Source organism: Rhinoderma darwinii, chromosome 1, assembly GCF_050947455.1.
Source record: "Rhinoderma darwinii isolate aRhiDar2 chromosome 1, aRhiDar2.hap1, whole genome shotgun sequence".
Lineage (NCBI taxonomy): Eukaryota > Metazoa > Chordata > Amphibia > Anura > Rhinodermatidae > Rhinoderma > Rhinoderma darwinii.
Window position 1 is genome coordinate 539,188,649 of NC_134687.1, and position 24,410 is coordinate 539,213,058.

The following is a 24,410-nucleotide window of genomic DNA, read 5'->3' on the forward strand; positions in this document are numbered from 1 at the left end:
ACATGCAGACCACAAGGTATTCCTTAAGACAAAGAGGGGAGAAGGGCTAGTCCCTTCCCCTCACTTTACATGCATATACTTACACACTGTGTCACAGAGGTACAGTATATACCTTTTTATAATATGCACAGGTACAGTATATATCTATATATAATGCACACGGGTAAAGTATATACCTGTATATAATGCACACAAGTACAGTATATATCCATATAGTTTGTGTTATATATTCGGATATACTGTACCTGTGTGCATTATAATATAGGTATATACAGATTCATTGCTATGGGCAACTATGTAACTTTTGCCTTGCACTAGTTTTAAAACATCTCCCCCATAATGTGTAAAACTCCATATTTGTGCCTGGAGACATTGTTGTGAGTTATAGTAATGTTAAATGTATGTCTGTCTACTTTATTTTTTGTAGTATACCACTATATACCGGTCCAATAGACAACAAAAAGATCCTCTTTTGGCCTCTGTCGGGCTAATGGCAATCTAAGGACACCTTAAGTGTGTACATCTGGAGCTTTTCTGGCGTACACGCTAACCATAGAGAAAAAAGTGATGTGATCTGGTGTGATGGAGCCTTATATGTGTATTTTACCTCAGGTTTCACTGTTCTCAGACTGCTCTTTTGTGCACCACACCATATATAGTGTACATTGTATACTAGCAATGCACTATGTATACCGTCTTGGTATTTTTTTTTCCGTTTATTTAACAAAAATAAGAAAATCCAGATTCAAATCGAAAATCGTTCATATGGTTGAAATAAATCCAGATTATATTTTTTGGCAAATTTGTCCAGATTGGCTGCTATGTATAAAAACAATTCTATTACAGGATCACCAGGAAGTCAATGCATGGAGAGATGATTTCCATTACAGTAAAGATAGAATGATTATAAAGTACAGATTACTAAACCACCAGAATGAAGGAACCCAGACCCTTTAGGAGGGTTCTACGTGGGATTACAGACATCCCTGGTTTATAGATAGATAGGGTTGGCGGTATCAGGGCAGACTATGAAGTTTGCCCGTGATGACTGTCATTGGGCCACAGCTGTGGCCTATGTGACAGTTAGGATAGTTTAGGGCCTTAGCGACAGTCAGGGATTGGTGAAGGAGGTGTGGTCCGGTGATTAGTTATGGTAGATATAAATCAGGAAAATGCGGTGGTCTTGGCAATCCATCTGACATATTCCTAGAAGAAGTGTTTTGCTGCCTGGACCCAGGACAATGGACCCAAGGACTAGCTTATACTTACCGCTACCATGGAGGTGCTGATCGAGGAGTTGAGGACTCGGGCGACATCTTCAGAAACGTCAGCTTGGTTGGATTTCTGTCTGTTGGAGCTCCGGAGCGATGCTGTTTTAAGGTCCAGGAGCGGAGGTGAAGCGGTAAGCGCAGGGGAAGCATCTGGAGTGTTGAGGTCAGCGGCTGTAGAAGAAGAAGTTCTGGCGGCAGCTAATGATGCAGGACGCTCGGGCTTACGCAATAGGCGTCGACGTCGGATGTATTCCCCTTTGCCTATCAGAGGACGGCACAGAAGAGGATGGACTGAAGATCGGATGCTCCCTGTTCCAGTGACCACCAGCGCTTCATCCAGCAGAGTTTTCCCTGGACTACTTCAGGACCCACAACCTAGATTATTTCCTGCTTCTGCCTGTGAATTACAAGGTGCCGCCCAAGCGCAACCTCGGCAGGCCCACAGAGATTGCCAGCTTAATGCTGTAGATGGTCTCCGGGCCTCAATTGTGGCATCTTCAGGACATCAGGATCCAGTGGAGCAGCATCCCGTCAGGATTGGTGAGTGTCGTTTACCACATGCGAATCTCACACCCCTGTTAGGGCAACTGTCCACTTTAGTTTCATCCCTGCAGAACTCCGCTTCTGCTCCCGCAGCTGCTGCTCATAGCAGGGCTGTTTCCCCATCCCCAGCTAGTACCCCATTAAATGTAGCAGGGGCCTGGAGATCTATTGATCCCTCCAATGACCCGTGGACTAGTGATGCTGAGTCCATGGCATCCCCGAGGTGCTCTAAGGAGGTATCTAAGCATTGTTATAAAGAAGCACTGACGTGTCCTCTGTTTCCCCGTTAGGATTCCACTTATCCCCTTCAGCTAACGATAACATCTCTCTCTCTTAAATCAGAAGAAGACAGGCGACGTCCAGTGCCCAAATTTTAACAATTGGCTTTAAGCCTTTTGTATTTATTCCAGTATTTTAGGAGAAAAATTCCCTGAGAAATGATCAGGTTTATTCCAACAAGTAGATATTGTGTTGGAGGCCTATAGGAATTTTGGAGGTTTTAGTTGGTTTCTATATGAAGAGAATTTTAGACAGAAGTTTTCTGTTTTTCCCTGGTTGAAATGGGGGGTTAAGTACGTAGGACTGTGGTTAAACTTGATGACTCCTCAGAAACCTGTAGCCCCCTGAGTTACCTCACAAATAGGAACATTTTGTAAAGGCACATGTTTTGTATTTAATGACTCTCTGCACGTGGCCGCACACCTGCAAATATAAACTCGCATGTTCCTTTTGTGGGGGTAACCACTCCATGTCTAGGTGTTTCAAAAAAGCAAATCTGCCATCTCAATCCTTGGCAAAGGAGTAATTGGCAAAAAACCTAGACGCCGGTAAAGCTGGTGAACATGTTGCCTTGGCTCGATAAGTACCCAAATCGTCAGATGGCACAGTTGCTCACTGAGGGTTTTGGTTTTCAGTTTCCTATTTTTTCAGGATTCGCCTGCACATGGGTAGATATAATAAATTCCAATGGTAACAGGATAATTAGTGTACGTTTAATATTGATATAAATGAAGTCCTGCCTAAATAAACGTTTAAAATGTCTTTATTAAGTAGTATTTAAAATAGGGCACTCATGCCAATATTATACTGTGAATAGGCGTTTGGCAAAACAGAGACACAGTTCCCTGAACAGGTGTAAGAGTAAGATGATGATTGGTACACCTTAGTGTCGATACAACACCCGACAGGAGTAGTGATTACCACCACTCGTCCGTTTGCCGCAACGATACAAAGTAGCTCAGTCCAATATGAATGTTCCACAGGCACCAATGCTGGGTGCACCAATTGAAACATGAACAGAGAACTTAGCAAAAATAAATGTGGTCTGTTTGCCACAAGTTAGCAATTTTGAGCAATCTCCCAACGCGTTTCTGCAACCCTCTGAACCAGAGGGGAACGTCCTCAGGGGTATTTGTTAATTGCATATATTGATTTGAGCAGCTACCATACAGCACATATTATGCTGCTGAATTCGTGTATTCTCAGGAGCGCAATGAGACACTAATGCCTGGTCTAACTCGCGCCGGAGACTCTCACAAGATTTATACAGCTAGCCCCGCCTAGCCGACGGGCAGAATAGAACGGACATAGCCAATCGGTGTGTCACAGCTTATAAGTAACGCCCACCGATCGGACCTGCCCATGGTAACATAGATGCCAATCAGATAGATGCATAAAGCATCAGTAGTTACTAGGGGAATACAGGCGGTTTATACATACGTTTGATAAATAAACGGATAGGTGTGAATATGTGCCAAGCATAGAGCAGACTGACTATGTGAATATTGCGGTAGTAACCTACAAATAATGCCGATGACAATCTCTTATCTACACAATAAGTGAAAGGTGCACGTAAGATGGATAAATGGGAAAGAATAAACCACCTGTGAAACCAGCAAAGTATCACAGAAAACCTAAGTGATGAGAAAGATGTTAAATTGCAGAATAGCACAAAAGATGAGAAATCAATGAGCAAAAGAAAACCAATAGGATCTACCATCGCTCGCTTAAAGACCGAGCTGTATTTGATACATTGTTGTAGATGAGCGAATGAAGATGTAATTGTTGGCATAGACGAGCAAGAGAACTAAAGGAAGGAAAGAAAGGACAGATGTTCATTAAGTCCAGATGGACTAACTGTTTTCATTCTGAATATCCATTGGGCTTCCTTCTGGAGGATTTTTTTTATCCCAATCACCTCCTCTGGTTGGTGGCACAATGTGTTCCATCCCCTGAAATTTCAAGACAGTGGAATCACCAGAATGATGTTCCCATACATGTCTAGAGACAGAGGTATCTTCCTTCCTATTTATGTCAAAGATGTGATCTCTAATCCTCCGTCTAAATTCGCGTCTAGTCTTTCCAACATACTGGATACCACAGACACAGGTGATAAGATACACTACTCCCTTAGTCAAACAGTTGATAAAGGATCTCGTGTAAAAGTTCTCGCCTGTGGTTGTACTTGCAAATTTACGGGTACTAAGAATGGAGCAACAGGCTTTGCATCTGCCACATTTAAACGTCCCTTTCGTATTAGATTACAGCCAGGTAGTATTTTTTACTTCAAGATGGCTATGAACTAACCTATCTTTAATATTTCGACCTCTTTTGAAGGTAATAAGTGGTCTGTCACCTACCAGGTTGCCTACATCTGGGTCCGATTTGAGGATATCCCAGTAGAGGGTGAGTATTCTCCTGACCTCATGATGTGCAGCATCATAGGTACCTATCACTCTAATTGTCTCCTCCTGTATTGAACGTGTTCTGGGGTTTAACAAGCTGTCTCTATTAGCGCCCATAGCGTGTTGATATGCAGTTTTCAGCACATGATTCGGATACCCTCTCCGCACAAATCTGTCTCTCAGACCATTAGCTGTTGATTTAAAATCCGAAATTGTGGTACAGTTGCGTCTTGCCCTAATGTATTGCCCCTTGGGTATGCCTTTCTTAAGTGGGACAGGATGCCAGCTATCCCATCTAAGCAAATTATTGGTTGCGGTGTCTTTTCTGTACATATTCGTTCGTAGATAACCTATCTCTGTTTTTTCAATTTTAACATCCAGGAAAGTAATGTGTTGTTCCTGTATTTCTGACGTGGTAGGTGACAGACCACTTATTACCTTCAAAAGAGGTCGAAATATTAAAGATAGGTTAGTTCATAGCCATCTTGAAGTAAAAAATACTACCTGGCTGTCATCTAATACGAAAGGGACGTTTAAATGTGGCAGATGCAAAGCCTGTTGCTCCATTCTTAGTACCCGTAAATTTGCAAGTACAACCACAGGCGAGAACTTTTACACGAGATCCTTTATCAACTGTTTGACTAAGGGAGTAGTGTATCTTATCACCTGTGTCTGTGGTATCCAGTATGTTGAAAAGACTAGACGCAAATTTAGACGGAGGATTAGAGATCACATCTGTGACATAAATAGGAAGGAAGATACCTCTGTCTCTAGACATGTATGGGAACATCATTTTGGTGATTCCACTGTCTTGAAATTTCAGGGGATGGAACACATTGTGCCACCAACCAGAGGAGGTGATTGGGATAAAAAAAATCCTCCAGAAGGAAGCCCAATGGATATTCAGAATGAAAACAGTTAGTCCATCTGGACTTAATGAACATCTGTCCTTTCTTTCCTTCCTTTAGTTCTCTTGCTCGTCTATGCCAACAATTACATCTTCATTCGCTCATCTACAACAATGTATCAAATACAGCTCGGTCTTTAAGCGAGCGATGGTAGATCCTATTGGTTTTCTTTTGCTCATTGATTTCTCATCTTTTGTGCTATTCTGCAATTTAACATCTTTCTCATCACTTAGGTTTTCTGTGATACTTTGCTGGTTTCACAGGTGGTTTATTCTTTCCCATTTATCCATCTTACGTGCACCTTTCACTTATTGTGTAGATAAGAGATTGTCATCGGCATTATTTGTAGGTTACTACCGCAATATTCACATAGTCAGTCTGCTCTATGCTTGGCACATATTCACACCTATTCGTTTATTTATCAAACGTATGTATAAACCGCCTGTATTCCCCTAGTAACTACTGATGCTTTATGCATCTATCTGATTGGCGTCTATGTTACCATGGGCAGGTCCGATCGGTGGGCGATACTTATACGATGTGACACACCGATTGGCTATGTCCGTTCTATTCCGCCCGTCGGCTAGGCGGGGCTAGCTGTATAAATCTTGTGAGAGTCTCCGGCGCGAGTTAGACCAGGCATTAGTGTCTCATTGCGCTCCTGAGAATACACGAATTCAGCAGCATAATATGTGCTGTATGGTAGCTGCTCAAATCAATATATGCAATTAACAAATACCCCTGAGGACGTTCCCCTCTGGTTCAGAGGGTTGCAGAAACGCGTTGGGAGATTGCTCAAAATTGCTAACTTGTGGCAAACAGACCACATTTATTTTTGCTAAGTTCTCTGTTCATGTTTCAATTGGTGCACCCAGCATTGGTGCCTGTGGAACATTCATATTGGACTGAGCTACTTTGTATCGTTGCGGCAATGGGACGAGTGGTGGTAATCACTACTCCTGTCGGGTGTTGTATCGACACTAAGGTGTACCAATCATCATCTTACTCTTACACCTGTTCAGGGAACTGTGTCTCTGTTTTGCCAAACGCCTATTCACAGTATAATATTGGCATGAGTGCCCTATTTTAAATACTACTTAATAAAGACATTTTAAACGTTTATTTAGGCAGGACTTCACACATGGGTAGATAATTTACAATCTGCTCATTTGCATCCTGAAGGGCAGGGGCGTAGCTAAAGGCTCATGGGCCCCGATGTAAAAGTTCTTATAGGGCCCCCCCGCCCCCGCAAACTTCTCATGGCCGACGGTCCGCAGCTTTCAGCTGCATCGCTGGGTCTCCTAAGTGACCCAACAATGCAGCACTAGCAGCCAGGGGCGTCACTAAGGACTTAAAATGTCAGGGGAAATAGCCCCAATATATATGTGTCCACCCCAAAAAAATGTGTGTATAGGAGACAGCATAGCATATCTATAGCACTACGACCCTATAAACTATTGATAGGATTAGATACATTTGCTCAGCAGACAGTATCACACATGATAGGATTAGAGATAGGGCCCAGCAGACAGTAGCACACATGATAGGATTAGATACAGCAGCTCAGCAGACAGTATCACACATGATAGGAATAAATACAGTGGCTCAGCAGACAGTATCACACATGATAGGATTAGATACAGTGGCTCAGCAGACAGTATCACACATGATAAGATTAGATACAGTGGCTCAGCAGACAGTATCACATATGGTAGGATTAGATACAGTGGCTCAGCAGACAGTATCACACATGATAGGATTAGATACAGTGGCTCAGCAGACAGTATCACACATGATAGGATTAGATAGAGTGGCTCAGCAGACAGTATCACACATGATAGGATTAGATTCAGTGGCTCAGCAGACAGTATCACACATGATTGGATTAGATACACAGCTCAGCAGACAGTATCACACATGATAGGATTAGATACAGTGGCTCAGCAGACAGTATCACACATGATAGGATTAGATACATTGGCTCAGCAGACAGTATTACACATGATAGGATTAGATACAGTAGCTCAGCAGACAGTATCACACATGATTGGATTAGATATAGGGCCCAGCAGACAGTATCACACACGATCGGATTAGATACAGGACTCAGCTCGCTGACATTGCGGCTCCAGCGTTGGACCCAGGAAAGGTAAGAATAATAATTTTGCTTCTTTATGTGTTACTGATTATTTTTGTGTGTTTGTGTTTTTTTACAGGTTCGGTTGTTGGACTTCGGATTCGAGGACGAATTCAATGACGGCGTTTTTTTATTCTCAATAAAATGGTTAATGAGGGTTGTGTTTTTTTATTTCAATAAAATATTTTTTCTCTGTGCTTGTATCTTTTTAAACTTTATTATCACCGCCTTAGTAATGGCCGCTGGCTGATTGCCAACCTCCATTACTAAGGCGGGGCTTAATGTTAGCCGGTGCAAAGGCCAACACTAACCCTCATTATTACCCCGGTACCCACCGCCACCAGGGGTTCTGGGAAGAGCCGGGTATGAACCAGTACCCGACCATCTGTAGTGACGATCAGGCACCGGGGTGGCCGCAGGCTGGTAGTATTAGGCTGGGGAAGGCCGAAAACAGTGGCCCTTCCAACCCTGGTAATGCTGCCTGCTGCTGCTGTGTTGTATCTGGCTGGTTATGAAAATTGGGGGGGACCCGACATCGTTCTTTCCAATAATTTTTTTTTTTATTTTTTTTAAATGACGTGGGGTCCCCCCCATTTTTCATAACCAGCCAGATACAATAAAGCAGCAGCAGCCTAGCATTACCAGGGTGGGAAGGGCCACTGTTTTTGGCCTTTCCCCTCCTGATAATACCAGCCTGCGGCCGCCCATGTAGCCGTCCATCACTACAGATGGTCAAGTACGGGATCGTACCCGTCTCTTCCCAGCACCCATGGTGGCGGTGGGTACCGGGGTAATAAAGGGGGTTAGTGTTAGCCTCTGCACCGGCTAACACTAAGCCCCGCCTTAGCAATGGATGCTGTCAATCAGCCTGTGGCCATTACTAAGGCGGTAGTAATATAGTTTAAAAAAAAACACAAAGACATAGAAAAAATATTTTATTGAAATAAAAAACCCCACACAACCCTCATTAACCATTTTATTGATAATAAAAAAAAAAAGCCGTCATCGAAGTAGTCCTCGAATCTGATGTAGTCCTGGAATCCGACGTAGTCCAACGACCGAACCTGTAAGAAAACACACAAAAAAACCAATTAGTAACATATGTGTTAGGCTTAGATACAGGGCCCATGTGTGATACTGTCTGTGGGACCCTGTATCTAAGCCTACCACAAGGTAGGCTTAGATACAGGGTCCAGCAGACAGTAATCTTATACAGTATAAGATTACTGTGTGCTGGGGCCCTGTATCTAAACCTACAGTGTGGTAGGCTTATATACAGGGCCCATCAGACAGGATCACACAATCTGTGATCCTGTCTCATGGGCCCTCTAAGCCTGCTACATCGTAGGCTTAAAGGGGTTGTGCAGTCCCTAAACATTGATGGCCTGTCCTCAGGATAGGCCATCAATAGCTGATGTGTCGGGGTCCGTCTCCCGGGACCCGCCAATCAGCTGTTTTGAAGGGGCCGCAGCACTCGTACGAGAGCTGCTTCCCCTTCATTTCACTACTCGCTCACACTGTGAATCGCCGACACCGATTCACAGTGTGACCGGAATGAAGTGACCGGAATGAAGGGGAAGCAGCTCTCGTACGAGTGCTGTGGCCCCTTCAAAACAGCTGATTGGCGGGTCCCGGGAGTCGGACCCCGCCAGTCAGGGCTACTAATCTTACCTTCCTCTTCAGCCGCGGTGGAAGTTCTGTCCTCTCGATGTTGTGCGCGGCGCATAGCGCTGTGACGTCATGCGCTGCGCACAGCGCTTAACGTCAGGACCTCCGCTGCGATCCGGAACCAGGAAGGTAAGTACAGTCTGTTACTATAGTAACAGGGGCCCGCGGTCCAAGTTACTATAGTAAATTTTTATTGATGTGGTGCGGGGGGTTGTGGGCCCCCCTGGCTTTGGGGCCCAGTCGCAATTGCAACCGCTGCGACCCCTATAGCTACGCCAGTGCTGAAGGGGTAGAAATCAAAATAGCTAAAGAAATTGCTTTGGGTAGAGTAGCTGGCCCTTTTGCGTATCCGCCTTTCAATGATTTTCATTTATCTCCGCTGGGAGTTGTCCCTAAAAAGGAACCTAATGCTTTTCGTTTGATTCATCATCTATCTTTTCCTGAAGGTGATTCATTAACCCCTTAAGGACGCAGCCACTTTTGGACCATATGACACTTTTTAAATCTGACATGTGTCACTTTATGTGGTAATAACTCCGGAATGCTATTACCTATCCAAGCGATTCTGAGATTATTTTCTCGTGACATATTGTACTTTATGTTAGTGGAAAAATTTGGTCGATAAATTCAATATTTATTTGTGAAAAACACCAAAATTTAGAGAAAATTTGCAAAAATTAGCATTTTTCTAAATTCAAATGTATCTGCTTGTAAGACAGATAGTTATACCACACAAAATAGTGACTAGTTAACATTTCTAATATGTCTACTTTATGTTTGCATCATTTTTTGAACATCCTGATAAGTTTAGAAGCAATTTCTCATATTTTCAAGAAAATTTGAAAAGGCTATTTTTTTAGGGAACAGTTCAAATCTGAAGTAGCTTTGAGGGCCTTATATATTAGTAACCCCCACAAATCACCCCATTTTAAAAACTGCACCCCTTAAAGTATTCAAAACAGCATTTAGAAAGTTTCTTAACCCTTTATGCGTGTCACAGGAATTAAAGCAAAGTGGAAGGGAAATTTGCAAATTTCATTTTTTTTGCAGAAATTCCAATTTAATAAATTTTTCCTTTGATACCGAAGATTTTTACAAGAGAAACACAACTGAATATTCATTGCCCTGATTCTGCAGTTTTTAGAAATATCCCACATGTGGCCCTAGTGCGCTACTGGACTGAAACAAAGGCCCCAGAAGCAAAGGAGCACCTAGTGGATTTTTCGGCCTTCCTTTTCTTAAATTATATTTCAGGCACCATGTCAGGTTAGAAGAGGTCTTGTGGTGCAAAAACAAAGGAAACCCCCCAATAGTGACTCTATTTGGGAAACTACACCCCTAGAGGAATTCATCTAGGGGTGTAGTGATCATTTTGACCACACAGGTATTTCATAGATTTCATTAGAATTCTGCAGTAAAAATTTAAAATTACATTTGTTTCCACTAAGACGTAGCTTTAGGTCAAAATGTTTCATTTTCTCATCAAATAAAGGAGAAAAAGCACCATAGCATTTGCAAAGCAACTTTTCCAGAGTACGGCAATACCCCATATGTGGTAATAAACCACTGTATGAATACACATCAGGGCTCAGAAGGGAAGGAGCGCCATTTGGTGATCAGATTTTGCTGGATTGGTTTTTCTGCACCATGTCGCTTTTGCAAAGTCCCTTGGGTACCAGTACAGTGGAAACTACCCAAAAGTGACTCCATTTGGCAAACTACACCCATTAAGGAATTCATCTAGGGGGGTAGTGAGCATTTTGACCCCCCAAGTGTCTCATAGATTTTATTACAAATGGGCAGTGAAAATGAAAAATTACATTATTTTCCAATAACACGTAGCATTAGTTCAAAATTTTTAATTTTCTCAATAAATGAGAGAGAAAAAGCACCCCAAAATTTGTAAAGCAACTTCTCCGGAGTACGGAAATACCCCACATGTGGTCATAAACTGCTATTTGGACACACAGCAAGGCTCTAAACGGAAGGAGCGCCATTTAGTATTTGGAGTGGAGATTTTACAAGATTCGTTTTTTGACACCATATTGCATTGAGCTATAGTACCAGTACAGTGGTACTCCAGAAAAATTACCCCATTTTGGAAACTAGATCCCTCAAAGAACTGATCTAGGGGTGTAGTGAGCATTTTGACCGCACAAGTGTTTTGCAAAAATGAGTAAACAATAGATGTTGCAGATTGAAAATTGCTGTTTTCCACAGATATGCCATTTCAGTGCCCAATGTATTGTGCCCAGCTTGTACCACCGTAGACACACATCCCATAAATTGTTAAGCAGGTTCTCCAGAATACAGTAATACCCCATATGTGGTCATAAATTTCCGTTTGGGTACACTGCCAGGCTCAGTTGGACCACCATTTGGCTTTTGAAGCACAGATTTTGCTTGGTGTTTTACTGGTATTTCAGCTTATAATGTGGGGGCATATGTGAGCTGGGCGGAATACATCAGGGTATATGTAAGCTGGGCGGAGTACATCAGGGTATATGCAAGCTGGGCGGAGTGCAACAGGTCATAATAGGATGATGTAATAATGGGGTGAATGAATAATCGATGGATTGGTGTGGTACGCTTTGAACCAATACTTTATACACAGGCCGGGTTTATTGGGTATTATACAAAATATCTGCGCTCCAGTATTGCCTTATATTTGACTTCTTCACTAGCCCTATAAGCCGCACAAGGCCCTAAAGTTTCCTCATCTCCGCTGCATCTACAGGGTCCACCTGTGGGGTCCAGCAAATGATGATGTGGGGTATTTAGTGAAATTCTACTGGACCTAAAAATTAGTCTGGGCCGTCATTTTGCATCATTTTGCATCATTGTGTTTTGAGAGTCATAACGTGTTATTTTTCCGTTGACGGAGCTGTGTGAGGGTGCGTTTCTTGTGGAACGAGCTGTAATTTTTATTGGTTCTAATTTGGGGTACATGCGGTTTTTTTATCACTATTTATTCCATTTTTTGGGAGATGAGGAAACCAAATAAACAGCCATTCTAGCACGTTTCTTTTTTGGTTTTTTTTACAGTGTTCACCGTGCAGTATAAACAACATGTTAACTTTATTCTGCGGAGCGATACGATTACAGCGACACCAAATTTATATTGTTTTTTTACGTTTCACTACGTTCCCACAATAAAAATACTCTTTTAAAAAAAAATCATGTTTTAGTGTCGCCATTTTCTGACAGCCATAACTTTTTTATTTTTTAGTTGATATCGCTGCGGGACAGCTTGTTTTATGCATGACGAACTGTAGTTTCTATTGGTACCATTTTGCGTTACTTGCAACTTTTTGATCAATTTTTATTACATTTTTTTGAGACAAGATGACCAAAAAATAAAATGCTGTCATTGTTTTTTATTAAAAAATTTTACGGTGTTCACCGTGCGGTAAAAATAATGTGATATTTTTATAGATCAGGCCGTTCCGAACGCGGCGATACCTATTATGTATAGGTTTTTTTCATATTTTCATTTTTTTTCTAATAATAAAAGGAGTTGATCAGGGAAATAGGGCAAGTGTTGTTTTTATTATTTATTTATTATTTTTTAACTTTTATTTATTTATTTTTCTTTAACTTTTTTTTTTACTTTTTTCACTTTTTTTATTACACTGACCTGGGGACTTTAAGATCTGGTCTTCTGATCCCTGGTACGATGCACTGCACTACTTATGTAGTGCAGTGTATCGTAACTGTCATTCTTCATTTGACAGGTAGCCTATTACGTCCTGCCTCAGGCAGGACCTAATAGGCGACCGTACCTGGGCAACCAGGAAGCCTAGTAACGGCTTCCTGGTTGCCATAGCAACCATTGCCACCCGCGATCAATCGCAGGGGGGCCCGGGGGGTACAGTCGGAAGCCCCTCCCTCTGTCAACCACTTCAATGCGGCAGACGTCATTGACAGCCGCATTGAAGGGGTTAAATGGCTGCGATCGGCGGTAACAGCCATCACAGCCATTGCAGCGGCATGTCAGCTGTGTATAACAGCTGACAGCCGCTGAAGATAAAGCGTGCATAGCTCCTGTGCACGCTTTATCTACAGGGCGTGACTGTACGCCCTATTGCGGGAACGCACTTTGAATTTGGACGTACAGTCACGCCCAAAAGCGGGAAGGGGTTAAATCATAGCATTAACAAAGAACTTTCTTCAGTTTCCTATTACACGTTTGACTAGGTGGTTGATGTAGTAAAGCAGTTTGGGCATGGGGCATGGATGGCTAAGGCCGACATTGAAGCTGGTTTTAGATTATTGCCCATTCACCTGTTGTGTTTTAGTTCTTTAGGTTTTCAGTTTAATAATCAGTTCTTTTTCGATAAATGTTTGCTTATGGGATGTTCATTGTCATGTTCTTATTTTGAAGCTTTTTCTAGTTTTTTAGAATGGGTAGTAGCTGTTAGAAGTATGATCCATTATTTAGATGATTTCTTATTTGTTTGTACTGTCAATTCTCCAGTTTGTTCACAACTATTAGATATGTTTTTTGAAGTTTGTGAGGTTTTTGGTGTTCCGTTAGGTATTAATAAAACTGTCCCTCCCACTAATTGTATTGAATACCTTGGCATTATCATTGATTGCGCTGCTCTTGAGTTTAGGCTACCGGTTGAGAAGATTTGTAAAATGAAGTTGTTGCTTATGAAATTGCGTTCAGTTAAGAAGGCTACAGTTCGGGATATTCAATCTGTATTAGGTCTTTTGGCTTTTGCGTCTAAAGTTATGCCAATGGGCAAAGTTTTTTGTAGACGCACAGCTATGCAATTGGCTGGGGTAAAGAACCTGATTTATCTTGTTGAGATTTCGGTAGATATGAGGGAGAATTTTTGTTTATAGTTAGATTTCCTGTCTGGCAATCTGTGTTTGTGAATTCTGATGAATTGAATTTGTTTACAGACGCTTCAGGATCAGTCGGTTTTGGTGCATTTTGGAATGGTCGATGGTACGCGGAACGATAGTACCAGGCTTGGTATGATAACAAAATTTGGTTTTGTTGGAGCCGTTTCCCGTGGTAGTTTCTTTGTCATTGTGGGTTTTAGCTTTTGCGAATAGGAGGATCCGTTTGCACACAGATAACAAAGGTGTTTTGTTTGCTGTTAACTGTTTGTCTTCTAAATGACATTTAGTTGTTAAGCTGTTGCGTCATTTAGTTTTGATTTGTTTAACCTCTTCACGCGCTGCGCCACAACTGTATGTCCTACAGAGGGCTTGCTTCCCGCATCAGGACGAACAGTTGCGGAGTAGTTCCCGGCGCACACTTAACGGACAGTGTCCGAAAACCGGGAGGTCAGCTGTCCCCGACAGCTGACACTCCAGTCTTACCGGTCAGCGGACCATCGCCGCTGATTTCGGCAATTAACCCCATAAATGCAGTGACAGATTGCGTTCACCGCATTTAAGGGGTTTGAAGCACATCGGCAGCCCCCACAAAGTGATTGTGGGGGCTGCCGATGCTTGTCGTGGAAATCAGAGACCAGACAATGACCTCCGTTTTGCCATGTACTATCACGTCACAATGACAGTTAGAACACATTACACTACGTAGGTAGTGTAATGTACTCTAGCAGCGATCATAGCTGCAAGTCTAAATGTCCCCTAGTGGGACAAGTAAAAAAAAGTAATAAAAATGTTTTTAAAAAAAAGTGTAAAAATAAAAGTTATAAGTTATATAAACAAAAAATGATTTTTTTCCTATAACAAGACTTTCATTATAGGAAAAAAATTAACACATTAAAAAAAGGTACACATTTTTGGTATCGCCGCGTTCGTAACAACCCAAACTATAAAACTATAATGTTATTTTTCCCGCACGATGAAAAACCCACAAAAAATCAATAAAAAACAACACCAGAATCGCTTTTTTTTGGTCACCACCCCTCCCAAAAAAAAAGAATAAAAAGTGATCAAAAAGTCGCATGTACCCTGAAAATAGTACCGATAAAAACTACAACCCATCCCGCAAAAAATTAAAAAGTTACGGCTCTCAGAATATGGTGACACAGAAAATAAATTATTTTATAAAAAAGTGATTTTATTGCGCAAACGCTGCAAAACATAAAAAAACCTATATACATATGGTATCGCCGTAATCATGCCGACCTGCAAAATAAAGTAAAACTGTCATTTATAGCACACGGTGAACGCTGCAAAAAAATACACTAAAAAACATTGTCAGAATTGCTTGTTTTTGGTCACCCAGTTTGCAAAAAAATGTAATAAAAAGTGATCAAAAAAATTGCATGTACCCCAAAATGGTACCAATGAAAACTACAGATGGTCCCACAACAAATAAGCCCTCACACAGCTCCGGTGGTGAAAAAATAAAAAAGTTCTGGCTCTCAGAATATGGCGATGCAAAATGTGCAGAGTGTTCCAAAATCAGATAAGGTCGGGTGCCATTTATCAGTGCGACACTGGCAACATATCTATGAATTATTTTTTATTTACCGCATTATTATACCCTCTTATTATGCCCTGATGTACCCAGCACAGATTACATATGCCCCCACATTATAAACTGAAATACCAGTAAAACCCCAAACAGAACTACTAACAAGCAAAATCTGCACTCCAAAAGCAAAATGGCGTCCCTCCCTTCTGAGCCATGCAGCGTGGCCAAACAGCAGTTTGCGCCTACATATATGGCATCACCATACCCGAGAGAACACGCTTAACTTTTTATGAGGTATTTGTCTTCAGTGGCACAAACTGGGCACAACATATTATGCACTAAAATGGCATATCAGTGGAAAATTGCAATATTCACACCATCCGCTGTGCATTAACCCCTTTGCGCACTATGACTTAATAGCACATCATGGTGCGGGGGTTGATGTATGGTGCGGGCTCACGTGCTGAGCCTGCTCCATACGCTGCGTGTGTCAGCTGTGTATTACAGCTGACACCCAGGACTAAGGGATAGGAACTGCGATCGTGTGGTTACAGAAGCCTGTAAAAATAACAATATACTGCAATACATTAGTATCCAATGATCGCTGGTTCACGTCCCCTAAGGGGACTAATAAAATGTGTAGAAGAATTAAAGTTTTTAGTAGTGAGAAAGAAAAAAGTCTAAAGTTAAAAAAAAAACCTTTTCCCATTTTTCTTCTAAAGTAATGTAAAAAAAATAAACAAAATTGGTATCGCTATGTCCGTAAAAGGCCGAACTATTACAATATACCATTATTTAACTCGCACGGTGAACACCGTAAAAAATGTAAATAATTGAAACAACCAAAATTGCTCTTTTTTTGTCACTTTAGCTCTCAAAAAAAATTAAATAAAACTTTTCGATCACCTTTTATGTACCAAAAAAATGGTACCAATAAAAACTACAGCTCGTCCCGCAAAAAAATAAGCCCCCACACCGCTCAATCAACCGAAAAATAAAAAAGTTACGGCTCTCAGAATGTGGTGAAACAAAACAATTGTTATTTTAACAAATAGATTTTTCTTTGTAAAAGTAGTATAATATAAAAAAACAACTATATATAAATTTGGTATCACCGTAATTGTATTGAGCCGCAGAATAAAGTACAGTTTTCGTTCTTACCGCACGGCGAAAGCTGCAAAAACGAAAACCCCAAAAAGTGGAATAAGATTTTTTTCCTATATCAGCCCGCTAAGAATTTGTTTTCAGTTTCCCAGTACATTTTATGGCACTTTAAATGGGGTCAATAGAAACTACAGCTCCTCCCGCAAGAAATAAGCCCTCACACCGCTCTACTGACGGAAAAATAAAAAAGTTATGGCTCTAAGAACGTGGGCAGTAATAAAACGAAAATAAGAAAGCAAAAAATGGATCAGTCCGGAAAGGGTTAATTCATTTCTAATGAAAAATATGTATGACCCCATGTGGGGTATTTCCGTACTGGGGAGAAATTGCTTTACAAAAATTGGTTGTTTTTTTCTCCTTTATCCCTTGTGAAAATTAGAAAATGCAACATTTTAGTGGAAAAAAATTGTGATATTCATTTTCATGGCCTAATGCTAATAAATTCTGCAAAAGACCCGTGGGGTCTAAATTTTCACTATACCCCTAGAAAAGTTCCTTGAGAGGTGTTTCCAAAATGGGGTAACTTTGGGGGTTTCCAGTGTTTTGGTCCCTCCAGGGCGTTGCAAACGCGATATGGCACCGAAAACCATTCCAGCAAAATCTGTGCTCCAAAATCCAAATGGCGCTCCTTCCCTTCTGAGCCCTGCTGTGGGTCCAATCAGCAGTTTATTACAACATATGGGGTATTTCCGTAATCGGGAGACATTGCTTTACAAATGTTGGTGTGCATTTTCTTCGTTATTCCTTGTAAATATTAAAAATTTCTATGTTTTTTTCAGAAAAACAGTAGGTTTTTATTTTTACAGACTAATTCCAATATATTTAGCAAAAAACCTGTGTGGTCAAAACGCTAACTAGACCCCTAGATAAATTCCTTGAGAGGTGTAGTTTCCAAAATTGGGTCACTTTTGGGGTGTTTCCACTGTTTTGGTCCCTCTAGGGCGTTGCAAACGCGACATGGCACCGAAAACCAATCCAGCAAAATCCGTGCTCCAAAATCCAAATGGCGCTCCTTTCCTTCTGAGCCCTGCTGTGGGTCCAATCAGCAGTTTATTACCACATATGGGGTATTGCAGTAATTGGGACACATTGCTTTACAAATGTTGGGGTACATTTTCTTCGTTATTCCTTGTAAATATTAAAAATCTCTATGGTTTTTCAGAAAAACAGTAGGTTTTCATTTTTACAGACTTAGGCCCCATGCACACGAACGTAAAAACGCCCATAATTACAGTCCGTAATTACGGCACGTTTTTACGGGCCCATGGACTTCTATTGGCCACGGGTATCTCCCTGTATGCTTACAGGAAGGTGCCCGTGCCGTTGAAAAATATAGAACATGTCCTATTTCAGGCCGTAATTACGGCACGGGCAGGCCCATAGAAGTCTATGGGGCTCCCGTAATTACGGGTGACTACGTGTGTGCACCCGTAATTACGGGAGCGTTACTAGGCGACGTCAGGAGATAGTCACTGTCCAGGGTACTGAAAGAGTTAAATGATCGGCAGTAACTCTTTCAGCACCCTGGACAGAAACTACCAATGACAATATAGATCAACCTGTAAAAAAAAAAAAGACGTTCATACTTACCAAGAACTCCCTGCTTCTTCCTCCAGTCCGGCCTCCTGGGGTGACGTTTCAGCCCATGTGACCGCTGCAGCCAATCACAGGCCAATCACAGGCTGCAGCGGTCACATGGACTGCCGCGTCATCCAGGGAGGTCGGGCTGGATGTCAAGAGAGGGACGCGTCACCAAGACAACGGCCGGGTAAGTTTTGAATTTCTTTTACTTTTATTGCGGAAAGGGCTGTCCCTTCTCTCTATCCTGCACTGATAGAGAGAAGGGCTGCCGATTACTGCAGTGTAATTTTGCAGCGAAAATGTGCCCGTAAATACGGGTGGAATACGGGTGACACCGGACCCGTATTTACGGGCACGGGTCCGTAAATACTGGTGCAATACGGGTCGAATACGTGTGACCAAGAACCCATATTTACGCCAGTATTTACGGACAGTAAAAAATACGTTCGTGTGCATGAGGCCTAATTCCAATATATTTAGCGAAAAACCTGTGTGGTCAAAATGCGAACTATACCCCTAGATAGATTCCTTGAGAGGTGTTGTTTCCAAAATAGGGTCACTTTTGGGGGATTTCCCCTGTTTTTGTCCCTCTAGGGTGTTGCAAACGCGACATGGCACCGAAAACCAATCCAGCAAAATCCGTGCTCCAAAATCCAAATGGCGCTCCTTTCCTTCTGAGCCCTGCTGTGGGTCCAATCAGCAGGTTATTACCACATATGGGGTATTGCTGTAATCGGGAGACATTGCTTTACAAATGTTGGGGTGCATTTTCTTCGTTAATCCTTGTAAATACGAAAAATTTCTAGGTGTAGTTTCCAAAATTGGGTCACTTTTGGGGTTTTTCCACTGTTTTGGCACCACATGACCTCTTCAAACCTGACAAGGTGCCTAAAATACATTCTAAAAAAAAGGAGACCCTAAATCCACTAGGTGCTCCTTTGCTTCTGAGGCCTGTGTTTCAGTCCATTAGCGCACTAGGACCACATGTGGGATATTTCTAAAAACTGCAGAATCTTGGCAATAAAAGATTGAGTCGCATTTCTCAGGTAAAACCTTCTTGGCGCTGGATCCTTCCTTGTTTCTCTGTTAGTTTCATTGATCGTGTGCCGACACGAGGATCCGGATGCAGCAAGCTGCGTGATTCTGCTGAAGGTGAGCTGGAGGATACCTCCCATATATATATTTTCTATTTTGAAAAACCTTCTATGTTACAATTTTTTTTTATTGGAAATGAATTTTGGCAAAAAAAAATTCAATTGTAAATTTCACCTCTACTTTATATTCTGCTTTATTTCCTGTGAAATGTCTAAAGGCTTATTCGAATACCTTGAGGGGTGCAGTTTTCAAAATAGGGTGACTTCAGGGGATTTTCTAATATAGCCTCAAAGCGACTTCAGAACTGAACTGGTCCCTGAAAAAATGGCCTTTTAAATTTTCTTTAAAATATGAGCAATTGCTGCTAAAGTTCTAAGCCTTATAACAACCTAGAAAAATAAAAGAACGCTCAAAAAACTATGCAAACATAAAGTAGACATATGGGAAATGTTAACTAGTAACTATTTTGTGTGGTATTACTATCTGTTTTACAAGCAGATACGTTTACATTTAGAAAAATTATAATTTTTGCACATTTTTTCTACATTTTGGTGTTTTTCAGAAATAAATACCAAAATTATCGACCAAATTTTTTCACTAACATAAAGTACAACATGTCATGAGAAAACAGTCTCAGAATCGCTTGGATAGGTAAAAGCATTCCAATGTTATTACCACATAAAGTAACACATGCCCGATTTGAAAAAATCGGCTGGGTCTTGAAGGCCAAAACTGTCTGGGTCCTGAAGGGGTTAAGGCCTCATTCACAGTAATATTTTCAATAAATAGTGTTTTGTTAAAAAACAAAACAAAAAAAAACCATGAAGTAAATGATTCGCTAATGAATATAATCAATTTTTTATAGGATGCAAACTGATTAAAAAATGCATCACTTCAATGGGGATCTGAATGGAAAAAACACATTTTGAGCAAATGCAGGCATGCTTTTTAGGCCCTGAAAACAAATCTATATAAAAAAAAAATTTATAAAAACCACACCCTTATATTGAATTATAGAAAGGACTCAGAATAGAAAAATAAAATATTTTTGGATTTATGCCATAAAACAATATGGATTACCACAGTAAAAGATTAGATGACATTAAAATTGCAAAATATCCAGTTTCATTATTTATGCGGACATGTTAATACACTTACATCTGGGAAGAAAATAAATCCTGTGCTGTTTTCAAAGTTCAGTTCTATATGGTGTCCAACAATTTTCCAGTGAACAGTCACATTGCCTCGGCCAGGCGCAGTCCGTAATACATTGAACAGCAGTTTTTCACCTATAATATTACACAATAAGATTAAAGCATATTCAGATATTTAACTTTCTAATATAATAAAAGGATAATTGCTCAGACGGTATGTGTTGAGAGAGTATTAAGGTATAATGCTAGGTTAACATCATGTTCAATAGATTAGTTTTCTCGTACGTCTTTTTAGATCAAAAGTATGATTAGATCATGGCACAAGTAAGAGGGGAAACATTCCCTAAATTAATATTAGGGAGTGTTTCCCATCTACTTGTGCCACAATTCGATCCTACTTTTGATCTAAAAATAGGCACAGGAGAACGTGATGTAAGCCTAGCCTTCATGTTGTGCCGAAAAGCCTAATAGCTGCAAATACGCTGCTTGTGAATATAGTCTTATGCGTTATTATACCGGATATATCTAAAATAAGGTCTGCATCACCCATAATATTTTTTTGCATACAGCTCAGTATCACTTATTTTCTTTAAAAACTATAACAAAATATATCTAAGAACCACAAACAGAACATACCTTCTTGACCAATGACCGACCTTGAAGCTGTATGAAAACCAACCTTGCCAGCAATATTATCATTTGCCAAAATAACTATGGTAACTGTGTTGGAGCTAGGAAGAATGCGGCTTCCTCCTTCCGTATGTGTCAGCCCGACTACAATACTTTCATTATCCTCTGGATCTGAATCATCCAGTATCATTACTGATATTACTTTACTTGTTTCACCTGCCACAAAAGGAAAATCGTGTTAGATTAGTGGAAGTTATACTGTATATTTATCTCCAGTATCTACAAATACATTTTATAGACACCACGGCAATAACTAGGAAAGACTGGGCCCCATAGCAAACTTTTAACTGGGCCCCCCCTAGGTGCCACATGCAGCCCCCCTTATAGATAGCGCCCCCTGTAGTAGATACTGCCCCCCTGTAGATTGTGCCATACAGACCCCTGTAGACAGTGTCACACCCCACTTGTAGATAGAACCCCCACCTCCCCCTTTTAGATAGTGGCATACAGCCCTCCTGTAGATACCGCCATAAAGCCCCCCCTGTATATAGTGTCACACAGCCCCCCTCCCTTGTATGAAGTGCCAAACAGTCCCCCTCCCTTGTATATAGTGCTACTCAGCCCTCAATTAGTAGATAGTGCCACACAGTCCACTGTAGATAGCGCCACACACAGACCCCTGTAGATTCTGCCACACATTGCCCCCCTCCCTTGTATATAGTGCCACACAGCCCCCTCCCTAGTAGATAGTGCCACGCAGCCCCCCTCCCTTGTAGATAGTGCCACACAGCCTCCTGTAGATAGTGCCAGACACAGCCCCCTGTAAATAGCGCCACACAGACCTCCGAGTTGATAGTGCCACACAGCTCCCCCTCTTGTATATAGTGACACCCTGCTCCCCCTTGTATATAGTGCCACACTGCTCCGCCTTGCATATAGTGCCACCCTGCTTCCCCCTTGTATATTGTTCCACCCTGCTCGCTCCTTGTATATAGTGCTACCCTGCTCCTCCCCTTGTATATAGTGCCACCCTGCTCCCCCCCCCCTGTATATTGCCACAAAGCCCCCCCCCCCAAAAAAAATATTTTACTTACCTTGCCCCGTTCCCGCGATAAACTGAGCGCTGCATTGCGTCAGGGCGGGACGCATCCGCAGACTAGCGTGATACAATTACGTCATCAAGCCGGCCTGTGCAGCGAGTCTTCCCAGCACCTTATAGGCTGCAGGCCTAATGTGGCCTGCAGCCTATAATATTTTGAATCTGTGTCCTGAGGAAGCAGATACAAGTGAATGGGGCCCCCTCCGGTGCTAGCGACACCACTAGGCATGAGGGGGCCCGTGCTGCCCGACCCACAATGTTAGGGGCCAGGTGTCGCGGGCCCCGTAGTGGTGTCGCTACCGCTGCAACAGCCATAACGGCTGCTAGTCGTGCCACCGGGCATGGGGGGGCCGTGTTGGTGGGCGGCATGGGCCCCCCTCATGCTGCAGCTCACGTAGTAGCCGCTACGGTTGCTACAGTGGTAGTTACGCCACTGATAGACACTAATTTGATACGTTTGATGCCAAATTACAGGGAATCCCACACTATCAATTAGCAGATTAATGTCATTTTACTATATATGGAATACCATCTGTAAAACTGGAGCTGTGAGTTACAAATCTTTTACATTTATCTTTCCAGTTTTTTTTTACATGTAGGCAATCTCGTAATTTGCATTCTTACGTTAAAAGCACTTTATAGATGTACATGAAATGGATAGAGATATAGTAAAAAAAAATACATGTAGTTATTAATTTTAGTGGATTACTTAATAGTTGCCACTATAGCCCGAGAAGTTTCTAAGAGATCCAGAGGTGGGGGGAGTGGCACTCAAGAGAAGCAATGTCAAATGTCGTTTTGCTGGGAAAACACAGTGGTAGCTTTCTGATACCTAGACTACTGAGTGGGTTCTACTTTGTGAAGTAGGCCAATACTTAATATGGCACTACCATCCATCTCAGTTATGCAGCTCATTGTATTACTGTAGTTCATTGCTAATTTTGCTATTGGGCCCTGTAAATTTTAGTTATGGATGGCATTCATATTATTGCAACAATTGCATGACTAGGATTCGTGAACATTTCATTCTTTCTTTTAATCTCTACCTTCAAAAGTCTGTGACATTTTACAATAGTCAGGCAACTGTATTCCCATCTTTATTAAACAAGATTTTCCACAATAATTAAAGTTTCATAACATATTTTGTAGTATTGACGTTTTTCCATGAAAAGCGCCACTCTTTTTTAGGGTCTGTATGGAATTGCAACTCAGCCCTATTTCCTTGAAAGCAGATGCCTTTTTTGTAATCCTTGACAATCCAATTAATATCTACACCATATGGCTAAAAGTATGTGAGCACCTGATCATCAAACATACTGTATATGAGCTTGTTGGACATCATACTCCTATAAGTTATGGAGTTGGTCCCTGTTTTGCAGCTATAACAGCCTCCAATCTTTGGGGAATGCTTTCCACAAGATTTTGGAGTGTGCCTGTGGGAATTTGTGTTCATTCACCCAAAAGAGCGTTTGTGAGGTCAAAACCTGAAGTTGGATAAGAAAGTCTAGCTCGCAATTGGTGTTCTAATTAACCTTGAAGGTGTTCGATGGAGATGAGGTCAGGGCACTGTGCAGGTCCATCAAAGTTTTTATGGACCTCACTTTGTTCACAGTCCATTCTAGGAAAGTAAAGGGACTTCCCCAAACTGTTGGCTCAAAGTTGTAAGCATACAATTGTCTAAAATGTCACTGTATGCCTTAGGCCTCATATTACTCTATGGGGCAGTGCAGACGATGCGTGAATTTTGCGCAGCGCGAGTGCGTTGCGTAAAACTCACGACATGTTCTATAATCGTGCGTTTTTCGCGCATCACGCACCCATTGAAGTCAATGGGTGCGTGAAAACCACGCATGCCGCACGGAAGCACTTCCGTGCGAACTGCGTGATTCGCGCAAGAGCTGTCAAACTGAATGTAAACAGAAAAGCACCACGTGCTTTTCTGTTTACAAACATCCGAACGGAGTGTCTTAGACATGAGCGAACCGAACTTTACCGGGTTCGGCCGAACTCGTTTAGACCGAACCCGGCAGGAGACAGTCACTGTGCAGGGTGCTGAAAGAGTTAAACTGG

General features: G+C 41.7%; 1 protein-coding gene across 1 annotated transcript in view; it reads right to left on the bottom strand.

The window, feature by feature from the left end:
* Positions 1 to 24,410, bottom strand: part of ADGRV1 (adhesion G protein-coupled receptor V1) — a 681,209-nt gene that overhangs the window by 468,311 nt on the left and 188,488 nt on the right. Inside the window, exons 35-36 of the mRNA XM_075837359.1 lie at positions 21,248 to 21,457; positions 20,616 to 20,746 (exon numbers count right to left, since the gene is read on the bottom strand). Of these exons, the coding sequence (XP_075693474.1) occupies positions 20,616 to 20,746; positions 21,248 to 21,457 (341 nt within the window). The remainder of the gene's footprint in view (positions 1 to 20,615; positions 20,747 to 21,247; positions 21,458 to 24,410) is intronic.